At 42.1% G+C, this 20652-nt stretch overlaps 1 protein-coding gene across 1 annotated transcript; it reads left to right on the forward strand.

Moving 5' to 3' along the window:
• The first annotated feature begins 4592 nt into the window (after positions 1 to 4592).
• On the forward strand, positions 4593 to 8851 carry foxj1b (forkhead box J1b). Its single transcript, XM_050059979.1, has 3 exons — positions 4593 to 4897; positions 5051 to 5712; positions 6372 to 8851. Exons 2-3 carry the CDS (start codon positions 5125 to 5127, stop codon positions 7248 to 7250), a joined length of 1467 nt encoding a protein of 488 aa, XP_049915936.1. The 5' UTR covers positions 4593 to 4897; positions 5051 to 5124; the 3' UTR covers positions 7251 to 8851.
• Positions 8852 to 20652: the final 11801 nt, after the last annotated feature.

Here is a 20652-nt window from a genome sequence, read left to right on the forward strand (position 1 = left end):
GCTTAGAGTTACATGAGAAGACTGATGCCACTCTACTAATGTCTGTGCGCTACTTAAAAACTAAGCAATAACTAGCATTTGGCTAGCTTAGCTTGCACGAAAAGTGGTAATAGTAGGGGCAAACTGCTAGCCGGGCGATGTCCAAAGGTAACAAAATTCCATGAGCACCTTCTATTAATTATATAATTAATATATCCATCCATTTTCATAACCGCTTATCCTCTTGGGGGGCGCAGGGGGGCTGGAGTGTATCCCAGCTGACATTGGGCAAGAGGCAGGGTACACCCTGGACAGGCTGCCAGACTATCACAGGGCTGACACATAGAGACAGACAACCATTCACACCTACGGACAATTTAGAGTCACCAATGAACCTATCCCCAACCTGCATGTCTTTGGACTGTGGGAGGAAGCTGGAGTACCTGGAGGAAACCCAAGCTGACACGGGGAGAACATCCAAACTCTACACAGAAGGGCTCCCTCCTGGGATTGAACCAGGAACCCTCTTGCTGTGAGGTGACAGTGCTAACCACCACACCACCGTGCAGCCCAGATAATTAATATAGGGTCAATTAATTTATGTAAGTATAAATAAATAAATAAATAAATAAATGTATAAATAATTATAAGAATAAATAAATAAAAGAATAAGAAAATGTGTAAATAAATAATAAACACAGGAATGAATAAATAAATAAATAAATAGGTATAAAATAAATGCATGAATCTATACAGAAGTAAAAAAAAATATGCATAACAAATAAAAAATAAATAGATAAATGTTAAAATAATGACAGATTTAAAAAGATAAATGCATAAATAAATGACCATTGATAATTAAAAACTCCATACATACATATCTTAAATTTACTTCTACATTGTTGTTTATTTCTATATTTTATGTACCTGTACTTATTAATTCCTGTAGTTATTTATACATGGTATTTCCTTATTTATTTATTTGTTTATGCATTTATTTATTTGCATATTCATTATTACTGTATTTATTTATTTATTGATATTTAAGTCATGTTTTGTCCTCCATACTAAAGCTGATTGATTGTCTGATTTATTTAAACTTCAGACACAGCTAGTTTAGCTGTTTCTTCCTGATTCCACTCTTTATGCCAAGCTAACCTCGCTAACTAGACTGCTGGTGGTAGCCTCATATTTATCTCGCATATATGAGACTTGTATCAACATTCTCATCTAACTCTTGGAAAGAAAGCAAATAAGCTTATTTCTCCAAAGTGTTGTACCATTCTTTTGGGTATGATTGGGTTTAAAATCTCGTAATATTCCCCTGTTTTGATTCTAGCGAGTCAACATTTAAAATGCTAAATTTTAGAGCTGTAAGGTGAAGCAAATATGAAGCAAAATGTGGCAAAAATAATACTTGAAACTTAAAGGTGAGAATTCAGAACCTTGTATCTCTGCACGTTAGTTTAGAGAAAATATCTTATGCTCATCAGTTGGTTCTCCACCCAAATATGTAGCTGTGAGTTGTAGCCAAAGGAATTAAATCCAGGGACTTTGCCATATATTAGAGTTTTCCTGAATTAAACGCCCTCCAAAGGTTAACAGTGCGATTAACAACCCATTAGATGCACTGTAGCCATACTGTATGTGTGCTTAGTCGCTGCCGAAGGACAGCGGGAAGCCTGGCAACAATAAGAACAGCTGTTCAAACATTTGCCCGCCTCACCAGCAACCCCTTTGTCAAGAACCTGAACAAACCTGGAGACATTTTAAAAATCAAGCCTCCTTGACGGGATGCAACAGCTGGCCCGACGTATCCAGGTCCTTCGAGTGCCGCAGCATTGATTTTGTCACTCATCCATCCTCGGTGCCCTACAATGAATGCCAGCTCTTGTCAGCCTCCGCACTCCAAATCTTAAGAGCCATCAGTAATGCATGTGGGCCACAGTTCATGTACAATTACTTCTGTAAAGGCTTTCTCCCTCTATATCAGCTGTTGAGAGCCCATGACTGTTTTAGTATGTGGCTCAGACGCCAGATGCTGGTTTCCTTTCAGGAATGGCCGCTTTGTGTGTCCCGCATGTACAGACAGCAGGGACTGAGGTGATTATAAGGTCATAAATTCATATCTTTTCAATCAGATGTCTGGTGCAGTGGAGGCATCTCAAGTGCGTCTGCTAATCAGGGTACTAGGGCCATGACAAGGCCTGTGGTACGGATGTAATTGAAGGAGGGTGCAAAGAGCATGATGCGGTAAGAGATGACTTCTGTTTGTCTGAAATGGGTAGTGGCATTCACTCTTCAGTCTGAAAATAGAGCAAACACAGGAGGAATATGATGGAAAAGTTTGACTAGACATTTGCAGTCAGACACACACATGGTGCATCCCTTATAGCAATATGGTGAAAACGAACACTGAACACTGGTTCCTATTTGACATGCATCCTACAGAAAATGGTCAGTGCTCTCTACAGGCTGTAAGACGTCTTTTTTGCCTTCAGCGCCTCTTTATTGTCTATTATGGCTTTAGATCAGTGCCTTCATTAGTGGTTTGGCACTGTGGTGCAGCTGCAATGCAGTATTCATCCACTGGGTGGCAGTGTTTCCTCATAATTCACACATTCACTTGCACATACATGGAATTAATGAGTTGTTACATACTGAACATTGACGCATTTTTATTGTGATAACCCCATTTTACTTTTTTTTCTTGTTTAAAAAAAATCTAAAGTTTAATTATGTTGCTTTTGTTGCACTAGCAGCATGGCAGGGCCCACTTACAGCGTCACATGGATACTTGACAGGCTTGATGAAATAGACAATCAGTGGCATGTGAAAGCTTAGAGGGGAGCTACGTTCACTTTCAAAATTCATGCGTTATTTATATGGACTAAGACAGTCCAAAAACATTCTTAAAAATGAACATCTTTCTCTCAAATCTAAAAACTAGAGTGCTAAAACTCAAATTTGTGATGTCATAGGGTATCTGATGATCTGGGGAAGATGTTGTTGATCACTCTGAGAGCACCTATGTCAGTGGTAGGCAACCTGTGGCTCTTTGGACCCTCTCCAGTGGCCCCCTATTTTACAACATTTAGATTTTAACTTGTCAGTGTTGCAGGCCTAAAGTGATTTTTGCATTCTACAGCTGTAAAAATGTGTAGCCTATACATCAAATTAAAAAATATTTTACATTTTATCAACTAAAACGTGTGTCATATGTGTAGGACCTGGTGCTTTTTCCTCTAAATTTTACTTAACTTTAGTAAAGGGAGCCTCTCTACCAAGGCTAGCTATGGATTCCAAATCTAAAAAAGGGAAAATCTTGGAGGGAAATAGAGGATTTAATAATGTGAGGACAGATTAATTTGCTTTCACCACTAACGCTGTCACATTAAATCACATTATTGAATGCTCATTTAGACATATCCGTAATGTTGTTGGGCTAATTTAGACTCAATAAGCTGTTACCTTTATTCAAATATGTCCAGACAGATTTTTATTTCATTTTTTTTAGCCAATAATGGCTCTTTTAATAGTAAAGGTTGCTGACCCCTGGTACATTTTCTGTGTCAGACCTTGAGAACACTACAGTAGACTAAAGCTCATTTGGGTATGAAAAAGGAAACAAACATTCTGTGAGTCCACTAAATCAGGGTCCCATTCATTGTCTATGGAGACTTATTACCCAATGACATTAAAAGTTTGAGACTTCTCTGGTTTCTGGCTTCAAGAAATAGTAGCTAATGTTCACAAATACTCATTAAGCTTTCCTCGGCCATGGAAATAACATATTGGAATTTTTAATTTAGGTGGCAATCCTCTTTAACTTCACTATATTTAAACAAGCTGATGCTTAATGTGATGCATCCTTCTGTTTTATTACATCTCTGCTCTGTATTAAACCTTGCACACCATCACTGATCAGAGGTTAGCTTACAGTGGATTGGATAATGTATCCAACAAGCTCTATTAGCCTATGAGTCACTTAACTGTCTCAAAAGTGTACTTTATTATAGGCATCTTGTGTCTGGACTAAAATATCTGGGTTGAGATCAACTGAAGGGCGAATTTAACCGGAAGAATCATGTAATTGTACAAAACAGACACTTAACTATTCAATCAGCATTTGCCGTTTCACGTTTGAAAATAAACAATAATTACCCACAGTGAAAGGCATGGTAAATACGGGCTTATCAGTTCGATCGGGCTGATTTCCTTGCAGGTGCAAAAGTGCGCTCCAAGCGGGACCTGTGGCGCGTCTTTTCCAGCGCCAGCGGGAGGGAGGGCCGTGACGCGCGCCACACAGGTCACATTTCAGCCTGTTTCCGGGATGAAGACAGAGATTAAAGGCAGAGAAACTGACTGTTCTTACTGCGGCGAACCTGTAGTGCACTTATTCGACATTCAGTTAAGTGCCCCCCCCCAATCCACCTCCACCTCAACGCACCCCCCACCCTCCTTTGTGTGTGTGAGTGAGCTAGTGAGAGAGAGAGACAGAAACCTGGAGCTGCAAGGAGGATACAGCCAATCAGAAATCCCCTCAGGCGTTTAAAGGGATGGTGGGCAGTCTCTCGGGCTTTATGAGCGACTTCTTTTACAACCTCCGCACATTCTCACGTCTTGACCTCCCACAGACACTCAAGCAGAGCCGAGCAGTTTGGATGAGTAACAGCCCGGTTCGCCTGACGCGGCATGGAGGTGTCCTTCTGTCCTGAGCGGCGCGTTTCTTCCTTTGCCTCCGTGTGAGCTGCTGCTGCCTCTGCTGCTGCTGCTGCTGCTGGATGCTACCCGCCCTCCCCCCGCCGCACTTGTTGCGCAGAGAGTGGATGCGCCGCTGAGTCCTTGGAGAGGAGAGGCAGGGACGGACTGCAACAGGTGCACACACAGAATCTCCTCCAACAAGGCTGCACCGGAGGTAGGGAAATTACGCATCACTTGGCAATCTGTAGGATTAATGTGCTTGTGATTTTATGGCCAAACATTTCATCCGTGGTTATTTATTTGCATGTGAGGATGATTTAGTCATTTAATTAGACTGTGTTCTTTTTTTCTGTCACTTCTTTTGAAGGTAAAACAAACTTTAAATGCGGATGTGAAGATCTTCTGCTCGTATCCAGCCCTCACCGTGCGCACAAAGCCAGGATGCCGGTTCTAACGAGCCCCGACATTGCCAACAAGTTTAAGGAGAAGTGGCTGGCGGTGTACCCGGACGATCAGGTCACCGGGTCCGACTCGGTCCCCCTGGACGACAGCCTCACCAGCCTCCACTGGCTCCAGAATTTCTCCATCCTCAACGCGGATCCGGAGCGACCCAACGGAGCCGGACCGGGCTGCCCGTCCTCCCAGCAGCACCTGTTTCTCAAACGTCTCGGCTTCCCTAGAGGAGGCACCGACTCTCCGTCCAGCCCGCCGGCCGGTGACACCGCCGCCACTGGGATGCCTCTGTACCTCGGGAGCCCCGTCACCTCCGGCAGCGACTCCACCGCTGCGCCGCGGTTCGCCAATTGCGCGCATCCGGGGAACGGCTACCCGCAGCTCCCCATCCAGCCCAGCCCGCCCGTGGAGGTCGACTACAAAACCAACCCTAAAGTCAAACCGCCCTATTCCTACGCGTCTCTCATCTGCATGGCCATGCAAGCCAGCAAACAGCCCAAAGTGACTCTGTCCACCATCTATAACTGGATAACGGAGAATTTCTGCTACTACAGACACGCGGAGCCCAGCTGGCAGGTAACCGAGACCGGCTTAACTCTCCTTCTATTATTGATGAGTCAGGTGAATGGCGAGGTGAGGGAGAGAGGGGAGCAATTGATCCCAGTGTCACCATCAGGCAGCAGGCCTTTCTTTGATCAGTGTAGGGAAACAAAAAAACATCAGATGTACATTATAAATCCTCCAGCAAGCCCCTCCACCCCGATTTTTCAATTCCACAGGAGTCTAATTTCAGCCTTTAATGATTTCCATGACAAGTGTTTCTTAATGCAAGAGTCTCAGAAATTTCCATCTTCCATGAGAGTGCTCATACAGGGTTTTTGTCTGAGGGGAATGGTGATGGGGTAGAGAAAGCACTCTAAGTGTGTGTGTGTGTGTGTGTGTGTGTGTGTGTGTCTGTGTGCGTGTGTTAATGAGGGCTCCTGAGAGAGATGGCAGCTAAGCACAGCTGATCATGTTTGAAATGCACAGAGCTGCCGGTTTACTAGAAAGCCTCATTAGGTACATTTGCTTTATACAAACAACAACAAAACAAAGCTCCCACCTCCCCTTCCTTCTCTTGTCTCATCTCCCTCACAAAGACAAACTGGCACAATCAGTTTTTGCATGACAAATTTGCTCAATGAGATCATGTTAAATAACCCTTTTTTTTTCTTTTTTTTTGGTCTTTGTCGCAGAACTCCATTCGTCACAACCTGTCCCTCAACAAGTGTTTCAAAAAGGTCCCCAGACAGAAGGACGAGCCGGGGAAGGGAGGCTTCTGGCAGATTGATCCGCAGTATGCAGATATGTTCGTCAATGGCATTTTCAAACGCAGGAGGATGTCTGCTAGCAGCTACAATGGCAGCAGCAGCAGCGGTGGCAACCACAGACAGAGCAAACTGGTTCATGGTTATCACAGCACCCAAAATGGCTGCCCCTACCAAGGCAGCAAGCGGAAGCACCTGCCCTCTAAGAACAAGGCGATGAGGGCGACTGAGTCCCCTCTTTTAGCGACAGAGGCCCACAAAGCCGACATCCTCAGGGGGGACTTTGACCTGGCGTCCGTGTTCGACGACGTCCTCGGCGGGAACTGTAGCACCTTTGAGGATTTGGACATCAACACGGCGCTGAGCTCCCTTGGCTGCGAGATGGAGGTGTCCCTGCAGGGGAGGCAGCACTCGGCGGGGCTGGGGAGGTGGTGCGGCGGAGGCGACGCCATGGGTCCGAGCCAGCACCTTAACCACCACCAGTCCTACGGTTACATGGAGCTGAGCGGAGCAGCCATGGATTGCACGGTCAACATGGGAGAGCTCCACGTGCCGCTGCAGCAGCAGCAGCATCCTCAGCAGCAGCTGGACCAGGATCAGCTGCTCCAAAGCCACCACCATCTGCCGCAGTTTGACGAGCACTCGGCGCTGTTTTCGGAGCAGCCTGAGGAAACGGTGCTGCAGCCTTGGGAGGAAATCAAAGAAGAGGCGCAGGCCATTCCTCTGACTCTGGATCAGGGCTTCGGCCTGTGCGAGGGATTCTTCACAGAGATGCAGCCATGGGAACGAGTGGAGGCCTATCTGTGACCTTTGACCTCACTGACTCCTAATTATCTGCATCCATTGACCTGAACATGTCTGATTACTCAGGCCATGCTTCCCCTCCAATCATTCTGCAATACACAGCATCTGTAATTTATTTTTCTGTTAAAACACAAACACAATAATGTCAAACCTTTCTTGAACTTGAACTGTGAAGTTAATCAAGATTTCCTTAACAAAAGACATTGATCTGACTATAAAGGTTGTTGGGCAACATGATTAGGGATTATTTCCTGGCACAGACTCCCTTTTCTTCCGGAGGGTGTCAGGTGATTGACAGCGGTGCGTAACATGACACAACACTGATATATCAGGCACAATGAAACGATGAGAGAAACTTTTATAAACCAAATTAAAGTTAGATGTGGACTGCCGGGGATTATCGCACTCTGTAGAATGAATGGCAGCAAAGGTTTTGACGAGACTACGTGCAGAAAACGGGGCAAACTTATCCTTTAAGTTGGATTTTTTTGGAACTATCCCAGCTCAAATGCCAGCTGGCAATAAGAGAATGTGTTCAAACAAGTGCAGCTATTTGTCGCTCTGGAGTTTTGACGAAATGCCGACAGAAGCAAAGCGAAGAAAACCCAACTCGCCTCCTTTCAAAGCACTCTCCACAAACAAGCACTGTCACTATATGGGACTGAGAAGACATGCAGGATTCTATTTTGCTACATTAGCATTAATTTTACTAACATGCAGCGAAATTAGCCATTCATCAAGTTACCAGAGCAGGACTTTAAACTCATGGTCTGAGGTTAGAAATCAGTCATGTATGACTCTGTTATATAGTCAATTTAATATATATTCACTAAAGTATATAGCATGAAGCTAGGCAGGAATATTTGCCATTTGTATACAGTTACAAGAGGAGCAGACCTGGAAATTGTCAGTCATGAAAATCAAACATTATGCACTTTGATAGGCAGCAGTTTTAGGAAAGTGAGACAGCTTTTATTTCCAGGATGTTTAGTTTGATTTTTTTTATCGTATTAAGATGTTTTCTAAGAGTTTACTGACCATAATGAAAGTGATGCATATGCTGTAATTGTCCATATCAGTTTGTTTTTGAACAATTAATTCAACATTGCAATAAGTCGACTGGGCAAGTTTTTCTTTCTTTGCTTAAATATTCTGTTTTTCTTTCTGAATATATACAAAACTGGGCGTTTGTTGATTATATTTCGCCAAATTTGTTGATAAGGAATATGCAGTTCAATGGTGTTTCTGTGTTGATTAGTAAGAAAAAAAAAATCTGTTTTCTGTCACTGGGTGATGGATTTGTCCTTATTGATTACTTTGGTGTACGTCTTTTTTTTTATTTGTATTGTTTGCTCTCACAAAAATTCTAAATGTGTTTGAGAATATAATAACTCTGTTGGTTTGAGGGGACAAATGATGAGCAGATACACAAAACTCAACTCTTAAAGGCCAGATTTTCTTATTGTATCATATTGATCGAGTTTGATACAAGCTCTATAATCTTAACTGTTATTTTCATTTGTACTTTTTTAAAGCTGTTTAAAAATGCAATCATGCCTTGATGCAATAAATGGTGTCAATTAAAGAAAGAACAATAACAAAAATGTGTATTGTTTATTTGTCATTGTGAAATTTCAGAGATTAAAACAGCCACACATGTTGTAGTGCAGTAAAAAGCTGTGCGTGTTTGCAATGAAGAGATAAAAGATCTATAAGAGTTCATCATTAATCAGCACAGACAGGTCTGGACTTGCTTGGTATTTGAAACATACAGGGGGTCCATATAATAGCATAGACAGCTCTTATGTAATGTAATCTAATACACGAGACAATCGCAAATTGTACGTATATTAGCATGAGCTTTGATTGTAGAAATTGTTTTAGCGCAGTGTGTTCAGGTCTATAATAATCTTTGAGACAATACTTATTACTGAAAATGGATTAAGGAGCATTTCTCACTTTTCAAAAGTCAAAGTGTCACATTCATGCTAGCAGCTCCATGACGCTAAATGCTAACATCAATGCTAATATGCTCACAATGGCAGCTATAACATGTTGATGCCATCGTGCCACCATCTTAGTTTAGCATTTTAGCATGTTAACAATTGCTTATTAGGACTAAACACTTGTGTACAACAATATTTGCCCCACTACCCCGAGATACCAAAAGTCCTTCGCTTGGGGCGGTAACTCTCGCCCAACCCAGAGGGGGCAATCTCGGGTTTTGTTCACGAGTGAGGGTAAAATGGAGTGTGAGCTGGATCGGGGGTTTGGTGTCGTGTCTGCACCAGCCTGTAGTGGTGAAGAGGGAGCTGAGCCAGAAGGCATAGCTTTCGATTTACTGGTCCAAACCCTCACCTATGGTCATAAGCTTTCTGTAGTCACTAAAAGAATGAGATTGCAGATACAAGCACCCGAAATGAGTTTCCACCGAAGGATGGCTGGGCTCAGCCTTCGAGATAAGGTAAGGAGGTCAGACATAAAGAGGGAGCTCGGAGTAGAGCTGCTGCTCCTTCGCAACAAAAGGGATCAAATGAGGTGGTTCGGGCATCTGATCAGGATGCCTCCTGGGTGCCTCCCATTAGAGGTTTTCTTGGGATGTCCAACTGGTAGGAGGCCCCGGGGAAGACCCAGACCATGCTGGAGGGATTATATATCTTATCTCGTCTGGGAACGCTTTAGAATCCCCAAGAAGGAGCCGGAAAGCGTTGCTGCAGACAGGAATGTCTAGAGTACTTTGCTCAGCCTGCTGCCCTCGCAACCTGACCTCGGATAAGTGGATGAAAATGGATGGATGGATGGACGGATGGATGGATGGATGGAATATAATATGCAACAATCAATTACTTCAAGAATAAAAAAGTATCAAGACTATTGCTGCATTCCAGACAACCCGGAACTTGAATATTTCTGACTTCCTACCAGAAAAAGTACATTGGAACGCCACTCAAAGTCATCCCTACTTGTAAACTTGGGCCAAATCCGTCTACCCTGCCTCCATGAAGAAGCAATTGTTTGACGTCACACAACAGTGGCAGCACCCATGGATGCACACATTGTACACAACAGTGGCAGCACCCATGGATGCACACATTGTAAATGGCAAACCATTAACTTAAATGTCTATATATCTATATATTAGATACATAAAAGTGCTGTAAAATAAAGTGTATAATGGCACCTGTCGCCTCATAATCGTTTTCCTCTGTTTTGTTATATGCAAGGGGGCCAAACTGCTGAGAGTTCAATTGTGTGCATATTTGCCAAAGAAACATCATATTTTTTGTGTAAGTTTGGCATCGTGCACATGGAACGCATGGAGGGCAGAAGCTGGAAATTCCAACTTGGAAATTCCAACCTCCAACTCTGACTTTAAAGCAGCATAAGAGTTCTTAGAGGTTGAGGCAGAGCCTTGTCTTTGGCTAGATGCTAACATCACCATGCTAACATACTCACAGCGACAGTCAAATATGTTTAGCATGTATAGTGGTTACCATGTTCACCATCTTAGGTTAGCATGTTGCCATGCTAACATTTGCTAATTAGCACAAAACATGAAGTTTAGTATTTATTTAGTATAATCATAAACCAACCTACAGGGCAAATTAAAATTTTGGCCTGATGAAGGAAGATAAAGGTCAGGGGATCAAAGTTATTACAATTTATCCTCTGGAGACCATGAATGGGTAAACCAAATTTATTAAAAATTTAATTTAATGGCAATCCCTTAAATAGCTGTTAAGACATTTCGCTTAAAACCACAAATGTCAACCTTGTGGTGGCATTAGAGAAAAAGTCAGGGTATCTATGAATGTCTTTTCAAAATTTCATGGCAATCCATCAAACAGTTATCACATGTCTGTCTGAACCAAAGTGATGGAATGACCAAAGGCCAGATTTTGCCATCCAAAGAACCATGCTGCTAGCATGGATAAAAAATAACACGAAGAAACATGAAAAAAGGATTTAAAAGTTAAAAAAGTTTTAGTGATGAAAGAAATAACATAAATAAATAAATAAATAAATATCAGATCAGAAGCAGCGAAGAAAAGCAAAAGATCACAAAGGCCCAGAGTATCGTCCTCAGGCAGGATGCCCAACACTGTGGAGCCCTGAGTTCACAAACATACAGGAGATTTCTGTCTGAGGACCCCGAGGTTCATGAGGGGCCACAAGTTCAAAAAGATAAAACAACTGCACAAAGTACAACGTAGGCATGTAATGAGTTTGACTGTGTGCTCAGAATCAAACCAGTTTAATAAGAGGACAAGCAACTATGATCAACTCCAATGAATGCAGTGGAACGTGATGCCTTATCTCTCCACGGGTTGACCCTGCATCTATCAGAGTGCCCCCAACAAAACAGACACATCTCATAGCTGTTAGAAAACGCCCTCAAAACTCACCACCACATCTCACCTCACCTTTTTCCATGATTTCGGTTGCATGCCTCGTATGAAAATGTGCTTTTCCACTTCAAATCTCTTTTTAATTGAAATTGTTGGAGGAAAAAAGGGAGAAATGCGGCTTATCCCTGTCCCTCTGGCTGGCGGCTCCCAGCGGCGACAGGTCATGTGTGGAGATCTCCAGGAATGGGTGGAATAACTCAGATTCCTAAAAACAGCAGGGACTACGGCCTGATTCGAGGCTCGAGGCTTGTGACCACTGGCCACCGTGCATGCAGAAAATCACTCCAGCTGATAGAGAGGCTGATCCTGTGACAGCTGCAGGTCATTTAATACCAGTTAAAGCTCAGAGGTGATTTCTGTTTGCAGAGTAAATGTGCAGCAAGTTGGAGAAGCAACATCAGTGTCACTATCACGCTCAAGTTGAAGGCTAGAGAGTCATGCTTTGTACCCAAACATGTGTGTGAACTTTCACATTTGTCTCTGTTTGTCTGTGTGAACATGTCCTAGTGTGCGGTTACATTATATGCCTATAATGTTTGTGTTGGTCCACAGGCTTCTTTTGTCTGCACTCCCGCTGATGTGTGCGCTGCCTGCTGTGTGTGTGTGTGTACACGGCTGCGATCGGAGCCCCGTGGTGGCCCAGATAACACTATCTCTGTGGAGCCAGAGCCCCGTGGTTCTATTCAGCGCTGTGGATGAGAGGCTGGGACTGCCCAGCACGCGGACCTGCTCAAAGAAGGAGGAACAAGCTGGGCTGTCACTGTAGGCTAACCTGGCTTATAATGGTTTATAACCTCCTCCTTGGTGCCCCTCTGGGGGGCTCTGCATCATGTGTGCGTTTGTGTGTGAGCCTGGGAGGGTTACACTGAGGAGGGCAAGAGACAAGAAGAGGGTGTATTTGGTGTTTTATTGCCATCATGGCACCCTCTGGACTGCTCCTGATTAGAGTCAGGCATAAACAGGGTCAACCAGCTTTGCTAAAGAAGCGCCCTTCCCAGCATGACATAGACAGAGGGTTCAACTTCCCATTTATTGGGGATAGCCACCGAGCTATTCTTTAAGGGGTGCAGCTAATAGAAGACACATGATGGGGGTCCCTCAGTAATTAGATCCTTCATTGTGGCACAAAGCAAAAAGTGGCAGCAGGAAAACGCCCTAAGCCTGTTTTATAGCCCCTCAGGAACCCCTGAGAGTGAGTGATTACACATACAAATAAGTGTTAGATCACACTGATAAATGTAATTTCCACCTGAACCTTCAGCTGCAGTAACCTTCACCTCTCCGAACTGGCGGGAAATTGTTGTCCTTCTCTTGTTTCCAAGCCCTCATCACATATTGATAAGGGAAAAAGACTGGGATGATATTCAGCGGTCCGACTATCCATTAATGCCTGTCCAGACTGGCCTGACACAAGACCATGGATGGATTACTGAACGGGCCTACCGGACAACCAGGGACTCAAAGTGTCAGGGGCTCCACCAGGCCTTCACTTGCAAAATGTCACTCAAATTAACACGTACTGATCAGGAAGAGACTTTTAATGATCATAAGGAGACACAAAAAGACCACAAAGTGATGCCGAGGAACTGCAAGGAGTCGCAAAAACACTACAACAGGCAAAACAACAACAAAGAGACAAAAAAACGACCAAAAAGACACACAACGACCTAAAAGAGAGAAAAACAACCAAAAAAGACACGCAATGATCTAAAAGAGACAAAAAACAACCAAAGAAGACATGCAATGACCCCAAAGAGACAAAAAATGACCAGAGAAGACACACAATGACCTCAAAAAGACAAAAAATGACCGAAAAGATACACAATGGCCTAAAAGAGACAAAAAAATGACCAAAAAGACACACTATGACCTCAGAGACAAAAAATGACCAAAAAAGACACACAATGACCTCAGAGATAAAGAATGAATAAAAAATACACACAATGACCTCAAAGACACAAATTTTTTTTTACCAAAAAGACACACGATGGCCTCAGACACAAAAAATGACCAAAAAAAGACACACAATGACCTCAAAGAGACAAAAATGACCAAAAAAAGACACACAATGACCTCAAAGAGACAAAAATGACCAAAAAAAGACACACAATGACCTCAAAGAGACAAAAATGACCAAAAAGACACACTATGACCTCAGAGACAGAAAATGACCAAAAAAGACATACAATGACCTCAGAGACAGAAAATGACCAAAAAAGACATACAATGACCTAAACGAGACAAAAATGACCAAAAACGACATACGACCTAAAAGAGACAAAAATGACAAAAAATGACACACAATGACCTCAGAGAACCAAAAAATTTATCAAAAAGACACAGAAGGACCTCAAAGAGACAAAAATTGACCAAAAAAGACACGCAATGGCCTCAAAGAGACAAAAGATTTACCAAAAAAGACACGCAATGGCCTCAAAGAGACAAAAAAATTTACCAAAAAGACACACAAGGACCTCAAAGAGACAAAAATTGACCAAAAAAGACACGCAATGGCCTCAAAGAGACAAAAGATTTACCAAAAAAGACACGCAATGATCTCAAAGAGACAAAAAATTTTTTTACCAAAAAGACACACGATGGCCTCAAAGAGACAAAAAATGACCAAAAAAAGATACACAATGACCTCAAAGAGACAAAAATGACCAAAAAGACACACAATGACCTCAAAGAACCAAAAAACTTACCAAAAAGACACACAAGGACCTCAAAGAGACAAAAATTGATCAAAAAAGACACGCAATGGCCTCAAAGAGCCAAAAAATTGACCAAAAAGACACACAAGGACCTCAAAGAGACAAAAATTGACCAAAAAAGACACACAATGACCTCAAAGAGCCAAAAAATTGACCAAAAACACACACAAGGACCTCAGAGACAAAAATTGACCAAAAAAGACACACAATGACCTCAAAGAGCCAAAAAATTGACCAAAAACACACACAAGGACCTCAAAGAGACAGAAATTGACCAAAAAAGACACGCAATGACCTCAAAGAGCCAAAAAATTGACCAAAAACACACACAAGGACCTCAAAGAGACAAAAATTGACCAAAAAAGACACGCAATGACCTCAATGAGACAAAAAATTTACCAAAAAGACACACAAGGACCTCAAAGAGACAAAAATTTACCAAAAAAGACACGCAATGGCCTCAAAGAGACAAAAGATTTACCAAAAAAGACACGCAATGATCTCAAAGAGACAAAAAAATTACCAAAAGACACGCAAGGACCTCAAAGAGAAAAAAACAGACCAAAAACACCTCAGATATATGGAATCATATTGCTGCCATACCAGAAAAAATGAAAAAAAGATCAGCATCAGGGAATAACGTGAAAAGTTTTCAGTCATAACACGATGTTTTTCACGTATTTACAAGCTATTTTCATGTTATAACAAAATACTTTCCTGTCATTATGTGTAACAAGAAATTTTCTTGAAAAAAAAGAGACTTTTCTTTTATAACAATATACTGTTTATCTTCTTATAATGTGTAAATGTTTGTTTTAATGAGATAAACAGTGTATTGTTATAACAAGAAAATAATTCTCATTTCACAAGAAAAGTTTCTTGTTATACATGATGAGTTTGTATGATGTTATAGCATGGAAATATTTTGTGCGTGAAAAACATCTTGTTATAACAGAAAACTAACTACATTATAACCTGGTGCTGGTCTTATTTTGTCCTGGTATGGCAGCAATATGATTCCATATATCTGAGGTCTTTTTTGTTGTTTTTTGTCTCTTTGAGGTCACTGTGTGAGGGTTTTTTTTTGGTAGTTTTATGTCTCTTTGTTGTTTTGCCTGTTGTAGTTATTTGCAGTTCCTTGGCATCACGTTGTGGTCTTTTTGTGTCTTTTTGTGATTCTCTGTGCGTTCCCATACCACCATATTATACAGTATGCCAGAAAAAGATTTAGTATGTCCTAATACATAGTATGTGAAATGAAGTATCCCAAAAATACCAGGATGTTCTACTACATCTGGTCCAATTTTGCAGTTTTTACAGTTTTTTTTCCACAATCCTCTGCCCAGCGGATGATACATCACATCTACTGAGCCGCTAACAGATGATGGCTTGATAGCTGTCAGAAGTCGCAATGACAAATGACAGCGCATTCAAGTAACTGATGACCAGTCGAATAGTAATAATAGGAATATTGACTGTTTAGAGAACAAAATAATCATAAATATTAAAAAAAGAGGCTATAACAATAAAAAAAAATGACAGAACTGCAGATGTAATTTCATTGTCCAAAATGATGGACAAACTATGTTAGAGTCAACAATCTGTGCAGTTATAACTTTCAAGTTAAACTACACACATTGCAAAGTAACAACAGCAGAGCTCTCCGGGTTGATCTCCGTCTCTGAAGAACTCGGTGAGTGGCGTTTGTTTTATCTCCAAGGTAATGGATATGAAAGCAAGAGGGTCAAAAGTAAAGTCTCTTCCTGGGTGGTATATGTAGATATTTTCATGCTATAACATCATACAAACTCATCATGTATAACAAGAAACTTTATTTGTCAAACAAGAGCAATTTTTCTTGTTATAACCATATACCATTTTTTTTTGTTATAACATGAAAAATCACTTTTTTTCCTGAGAAAATTGTCTTGTTATAATTTTTTTATGGCATAGCAGCAATACATTTCCATATAAAGAGACACACAATGACCTAAAAGAGACAAAAGCAACTGCAAAGAGACACAAAACAACCACAGGGCGACACAAAATGACCACACAGACATACAAAACCACAAAAAGCAGCAAAACCACCTCACTGTGTCTTGCTCCTGTGTAGGAGAGGTGGTGGGGCCTTTTGCGTGTCTGTGCCCAAGGTCCCATTTTCTCATAATCCGCCCCTGCACAAGAGGAGGGACTTAGGCAGGAAATACACCTAAATAGTCTTTCCAACAGGCTGTTGTTTATGTATGAAATGCTAATGATCTTCCCATTTAGATTGCCTGTTTCATTTTGAAAGGAACTGCGGATGGTAAATTAGAATAAAAGGACTGAGGTGAAGCATGGTGAGGGGGTTTTCTTTCATTTACAGAGATTAGGGTTGTACCTACTTGCATAATTGGTCAAAGTGCGCACACAGCCATGTTTACATACAATAAGAACGGGATCATTGCTCTAAGAACTGAATGTTTCCCAGCATTATCCTCAAAAGCCTCATCGGTGGCGTTTTTTTTTTGTCCAGAGGAGCCTTTATTCTCCTGATGACTAATGAAGACTGGATCTCCAATTTGCTAACGCCACGTGAACACACACAGAAACCCTCTAGATTTTGTTGTCTGTTTTGATGTGCTAATTTTATTTATTCGGGTCATGTAGCGCAGACAAATGCAGGTGTGCAAATGAGTGCAACTGCACACACACAGATGGCAATTAGGAATACGTATAGAGGTTACTTAAGGCAAAAGAGGCTCTATTCACCCTTATAGGAGTATTCAGGGCTTATGTGTTTCATAGGTTTTCTTCCTGGCCTGTTTCTGTAACCACTCTCTCCAGAGATGTAGCTGAAACTGTGGAACATACACTCAGGATTAGGCTTTCGCTGTAGGATGCAAAAACATCACAAACCATTTCCATTACATCTGTAATGCTCCTAAGTACCCCGAGTGCTTTTCTCACGAGGTTCTTGACCTTTACATTTTTCTTGTATCCCACAGAGTAGACTTTCACTGACTGCCTCTCAGTGACAGTGCTGCTGCTGGTTAAGATAAGGTGAGTGAGGCCAACCTTGTGGAAAAGACACTCAGTGGAGCGCAGAGCACACTGCACATCTTCTCCAAAGACATCACCCAGTCTGTCAATCATAGGGATCATCTGACTCTGAGCGTTGGCCACTCCTGTACAATGCTGCTTTGTGTGTGTGTGTGTGCGTGTGTGTTAAACTGAATTTCCACTGGGAAGATGATGGGTGTCATATGTCCTATTGTGTCCCATTAGCTATTAGCATGTGATATTTCAATGTACAGTAACTGCTTCATTATAAGGTGTCGTGTTTTCAGTACCATGCATATAACATTGCATCGTGCCTGTGGGTGCCAGTTGTCTTGTATCAAATGAAATCACATTACATATAATGATATTTGATATGTGGTTTTTATTCACCTGTGCACTTTGCATGTTGTGCCGTGACCTCCAGCATGCATTGGGGTGGTTTGCAGCCAAGTGTGAAGCTGTCAGGATGAGAGTTAGCACATCCAAATCTGAGGCCATGGTTCTTTGCTGGAAAACAGTAGTTTGCCCCCTCTGGGTTGGGAGTGAGTTACTGCCCCAAGCAAGAGAGTTCAAGTATATTGGAGGCTTGTTAATGACTGGGTGGTAGAATGAAGCATGAGATGGATTGGCTGTTAGGCGTAGCGTCTGCAGTGACGCAGGCGCTGTGTCAGACCGTCGCGGTGAAGAGAGAGCTGAGCCAGAGGGCTAAGCTCTTGATTTACTGGTCCATCTACATCCCAACCCTCACCTGTGGTCATTTGCTTTTGATGACCAAAAGAATGAGGTCTCAGATACAAGTGGCCGATATGAGATTCCTCCAAGGAATGGCTGGAGCTCGGAGTAGAGCTGCTGCTCCTTCATGTCAAAAGGGGTCAGTTGAGGTGGTATGGGCATCTGATTAGGATGCCTCCTGGGCGCCTTCCATTAGAGGTCTTATGGGCACATCCAACTGGTAGGAGGCCCCAGGGCAGACCCAGAACACGCTGGAAGGATTACATATCTCGTCTGGCCTGGGAACCCTTCGGAGTGCCCCAGGAGGAGCTGGAAAGTGCTGCTGCAGACTGGTTCAAAGTGGATCTGGGGAATTAAGTGTCCACTTGCTGGGAATGAATAGTGCTAACGTTAGATGGTTCAAGAAGTGAACTGATTCATGACACACTTTTTGAAAAAACTTTTTCATCTATGGGCTCGGTTGAAGGAATCAAGTATTTTTAAGACAAAAGATTGAAGTCCAAGTGAAGTCAAAAGTCACTGGTGTTAAAGGTCCAGTGTGTAGGATGCTGGGGCATCTATTGGCAGAAATGAAATATATTATTTAAAACTTTGTTTTCCTTAGTTTATAATCACCCGAAAATAGGAACTGCTGTGTGTCTGTTACCTGAATGAGCGGTTTGTATCACATGCAGAGCAGGTCCTCCTCCACATAGTCTGCCATGTTATTCCAACAGTAGCCCAGAACAAACAAACCAAACACCTGCTCTGGGTAGGGCCATTTGCATTATTGTGTTGGACACCATAGTCGTTCTACACACTTGGGATGTAGAAGTTTCAGTTTTGCAAGCTCACAGCTAGATGACACTTAATCCTATACACTAGACCTTTAAAGTTCAATTTGACTTGCAAGACCTTTTGGTTTCGTCAAATTTGTAACTCAAGTCCAACTCAAGTCCAGGTCATGTGACTTTTAGTCCACACATCTGAATCTTACAGAGTCATATCATCATTTCATGTTATGTACTGTTATGTTTTATGCTGTGGTGCAGCATGTTAAGTCTACATGGCCAGCATTTTAATCCTCTTAAGCCTGATTTATGGTCCTACGTTAAATCAACGCCGTCGTGAACCCTTCAAACTTCTCCGTCACTCCATTTCGTTGTGGTGCAATTCACCGCCAGAGCGGTAGCGGGCTGCGTTCCTTTCCTGAATGGTTATCGTCGTCTCTAGTTGATTCTTTGTTTAGCTTCCGGCTTTTCCGGTCACAGTAAACAATGGCGACCGAGAGAGAGAATCTTGCTGGAGTTGGAGTTGTTGGATGTTGAAGAAAGTATGTTAATACTGCAACATCTACATCGCAACAGAAGATGTTTAAAGATGGCGGGGATGGCGCAATCTGGAAATACGGAACCAGAAATGCATTACTACCAAGCAAACCAATCACAGCCCTCTCGGTCTGCGCTGGGTCTGCGTCGCCTCGACGTGTAGTTACATTTTTTGTGAGATGCACGTCTGGCCACGCCGGGGGCTACAGTGAGCCTCCTGCGTAGCCACATACCCTGCGACGTAGGTACGTTGTTGATTTAACGCAGGACCATAAATCAGGCTTTAGTTCTTAGATTTTCTCTTAAGTGGCAAAGTACATTTCTTTTTCTTTTTTTTTTTTTTTTTAAATATGAGAGTAGTGTAACAATACAGCAAATATACAAGAAAAAGAACAGGGACAGCAAAAGAAGAAAAACAAAACATTGGCCCTAACACAAAAAAGGGGGAAAAAGTTACCACTCAAGTTACAGGGTATTGACGTATGACTCCATGGCACAGTTAACCATTCATTTTAGTCCTTCAATCAGACTAATGACCAGTTGCCAGATTTTCTGAAAGAGTCTCTCTCTGTTTGACAGAGTGAATCTAATGTAAAATGTAATGTAAAACATTACTTAATTCCTTCAGCCACATATCAAATGTTGGGACCTTCTCAAATATCCAAAATTGAAGCAGCTATTTTCTCGCTGGCAGTGTGGTTAGAGAGATGGCCTGAACTTTATACCTATCCTTCACTCTACCTGACTCAACCACCCCAAACAGTGTGGTTAAAGGGACAGGGGGAAACTCCCTCTTAAATCCCTAATCAAAAAAAATCTACAAATGACCCTGAAACATTTGCAACCTATGGCATTGCAGGAATTGGTGAAGCAGTTCCTTGATCTTTCGAACATTTCACACAGAGGGGTGAAGCATCTTTGAAATTTTTTTGTAGACTAGTGGTAGATAAGTGCAATGACAACTTTGAATGTCACTCCTTTCCCCAGGTTAGCCTTGAACAGACAGCTTGCTGTTGGTCAACGATGTAAATGTGTGTGTCAAAGTTCACCAAAGTCTGGCATGACTGAGGCTTAAGACTAGGCATTCCTCTTATCATTCGACTGGAAGCTCTCCAAATGAAGAACGTGGATACACTTGTCGTGCAAAATGTAAGTATTCCTGACAAAATGTTATGGATAAATAAAAGAGGAGCAACCT

This window comes from Epinephelus moara, chromosome 13 (genome assembly GCF_006386435.1).
Source record: "Epinephelus moara isolate mb chromosome 13, YSFRI_EMoa_1.0, whole genome shotgun sequence".
In the NCBI taxonomy this organism is placed as follows: Eukaryota; Metazoa; Chordata; class Actinopteri; order Perciformes; family Serranidae; genus Epinephelus; species Epinephelus moara.

Coding starts and splice junctions, on each gene's coding strand:
- foxj1b (XM_050059979.1), top strand. CDS start 5,125: ATGCCGGTTCTAACGAGCCCCGACATTGCCAACAAGTTTAAGGAGAAG. Junction 5,713..6,371: donor ACGCGGAGCCCAGCTGGCAG/GTAACCGAGACC, acceptor TCTTTGTCGCAG/AACTCCATTCGTCACAACCT.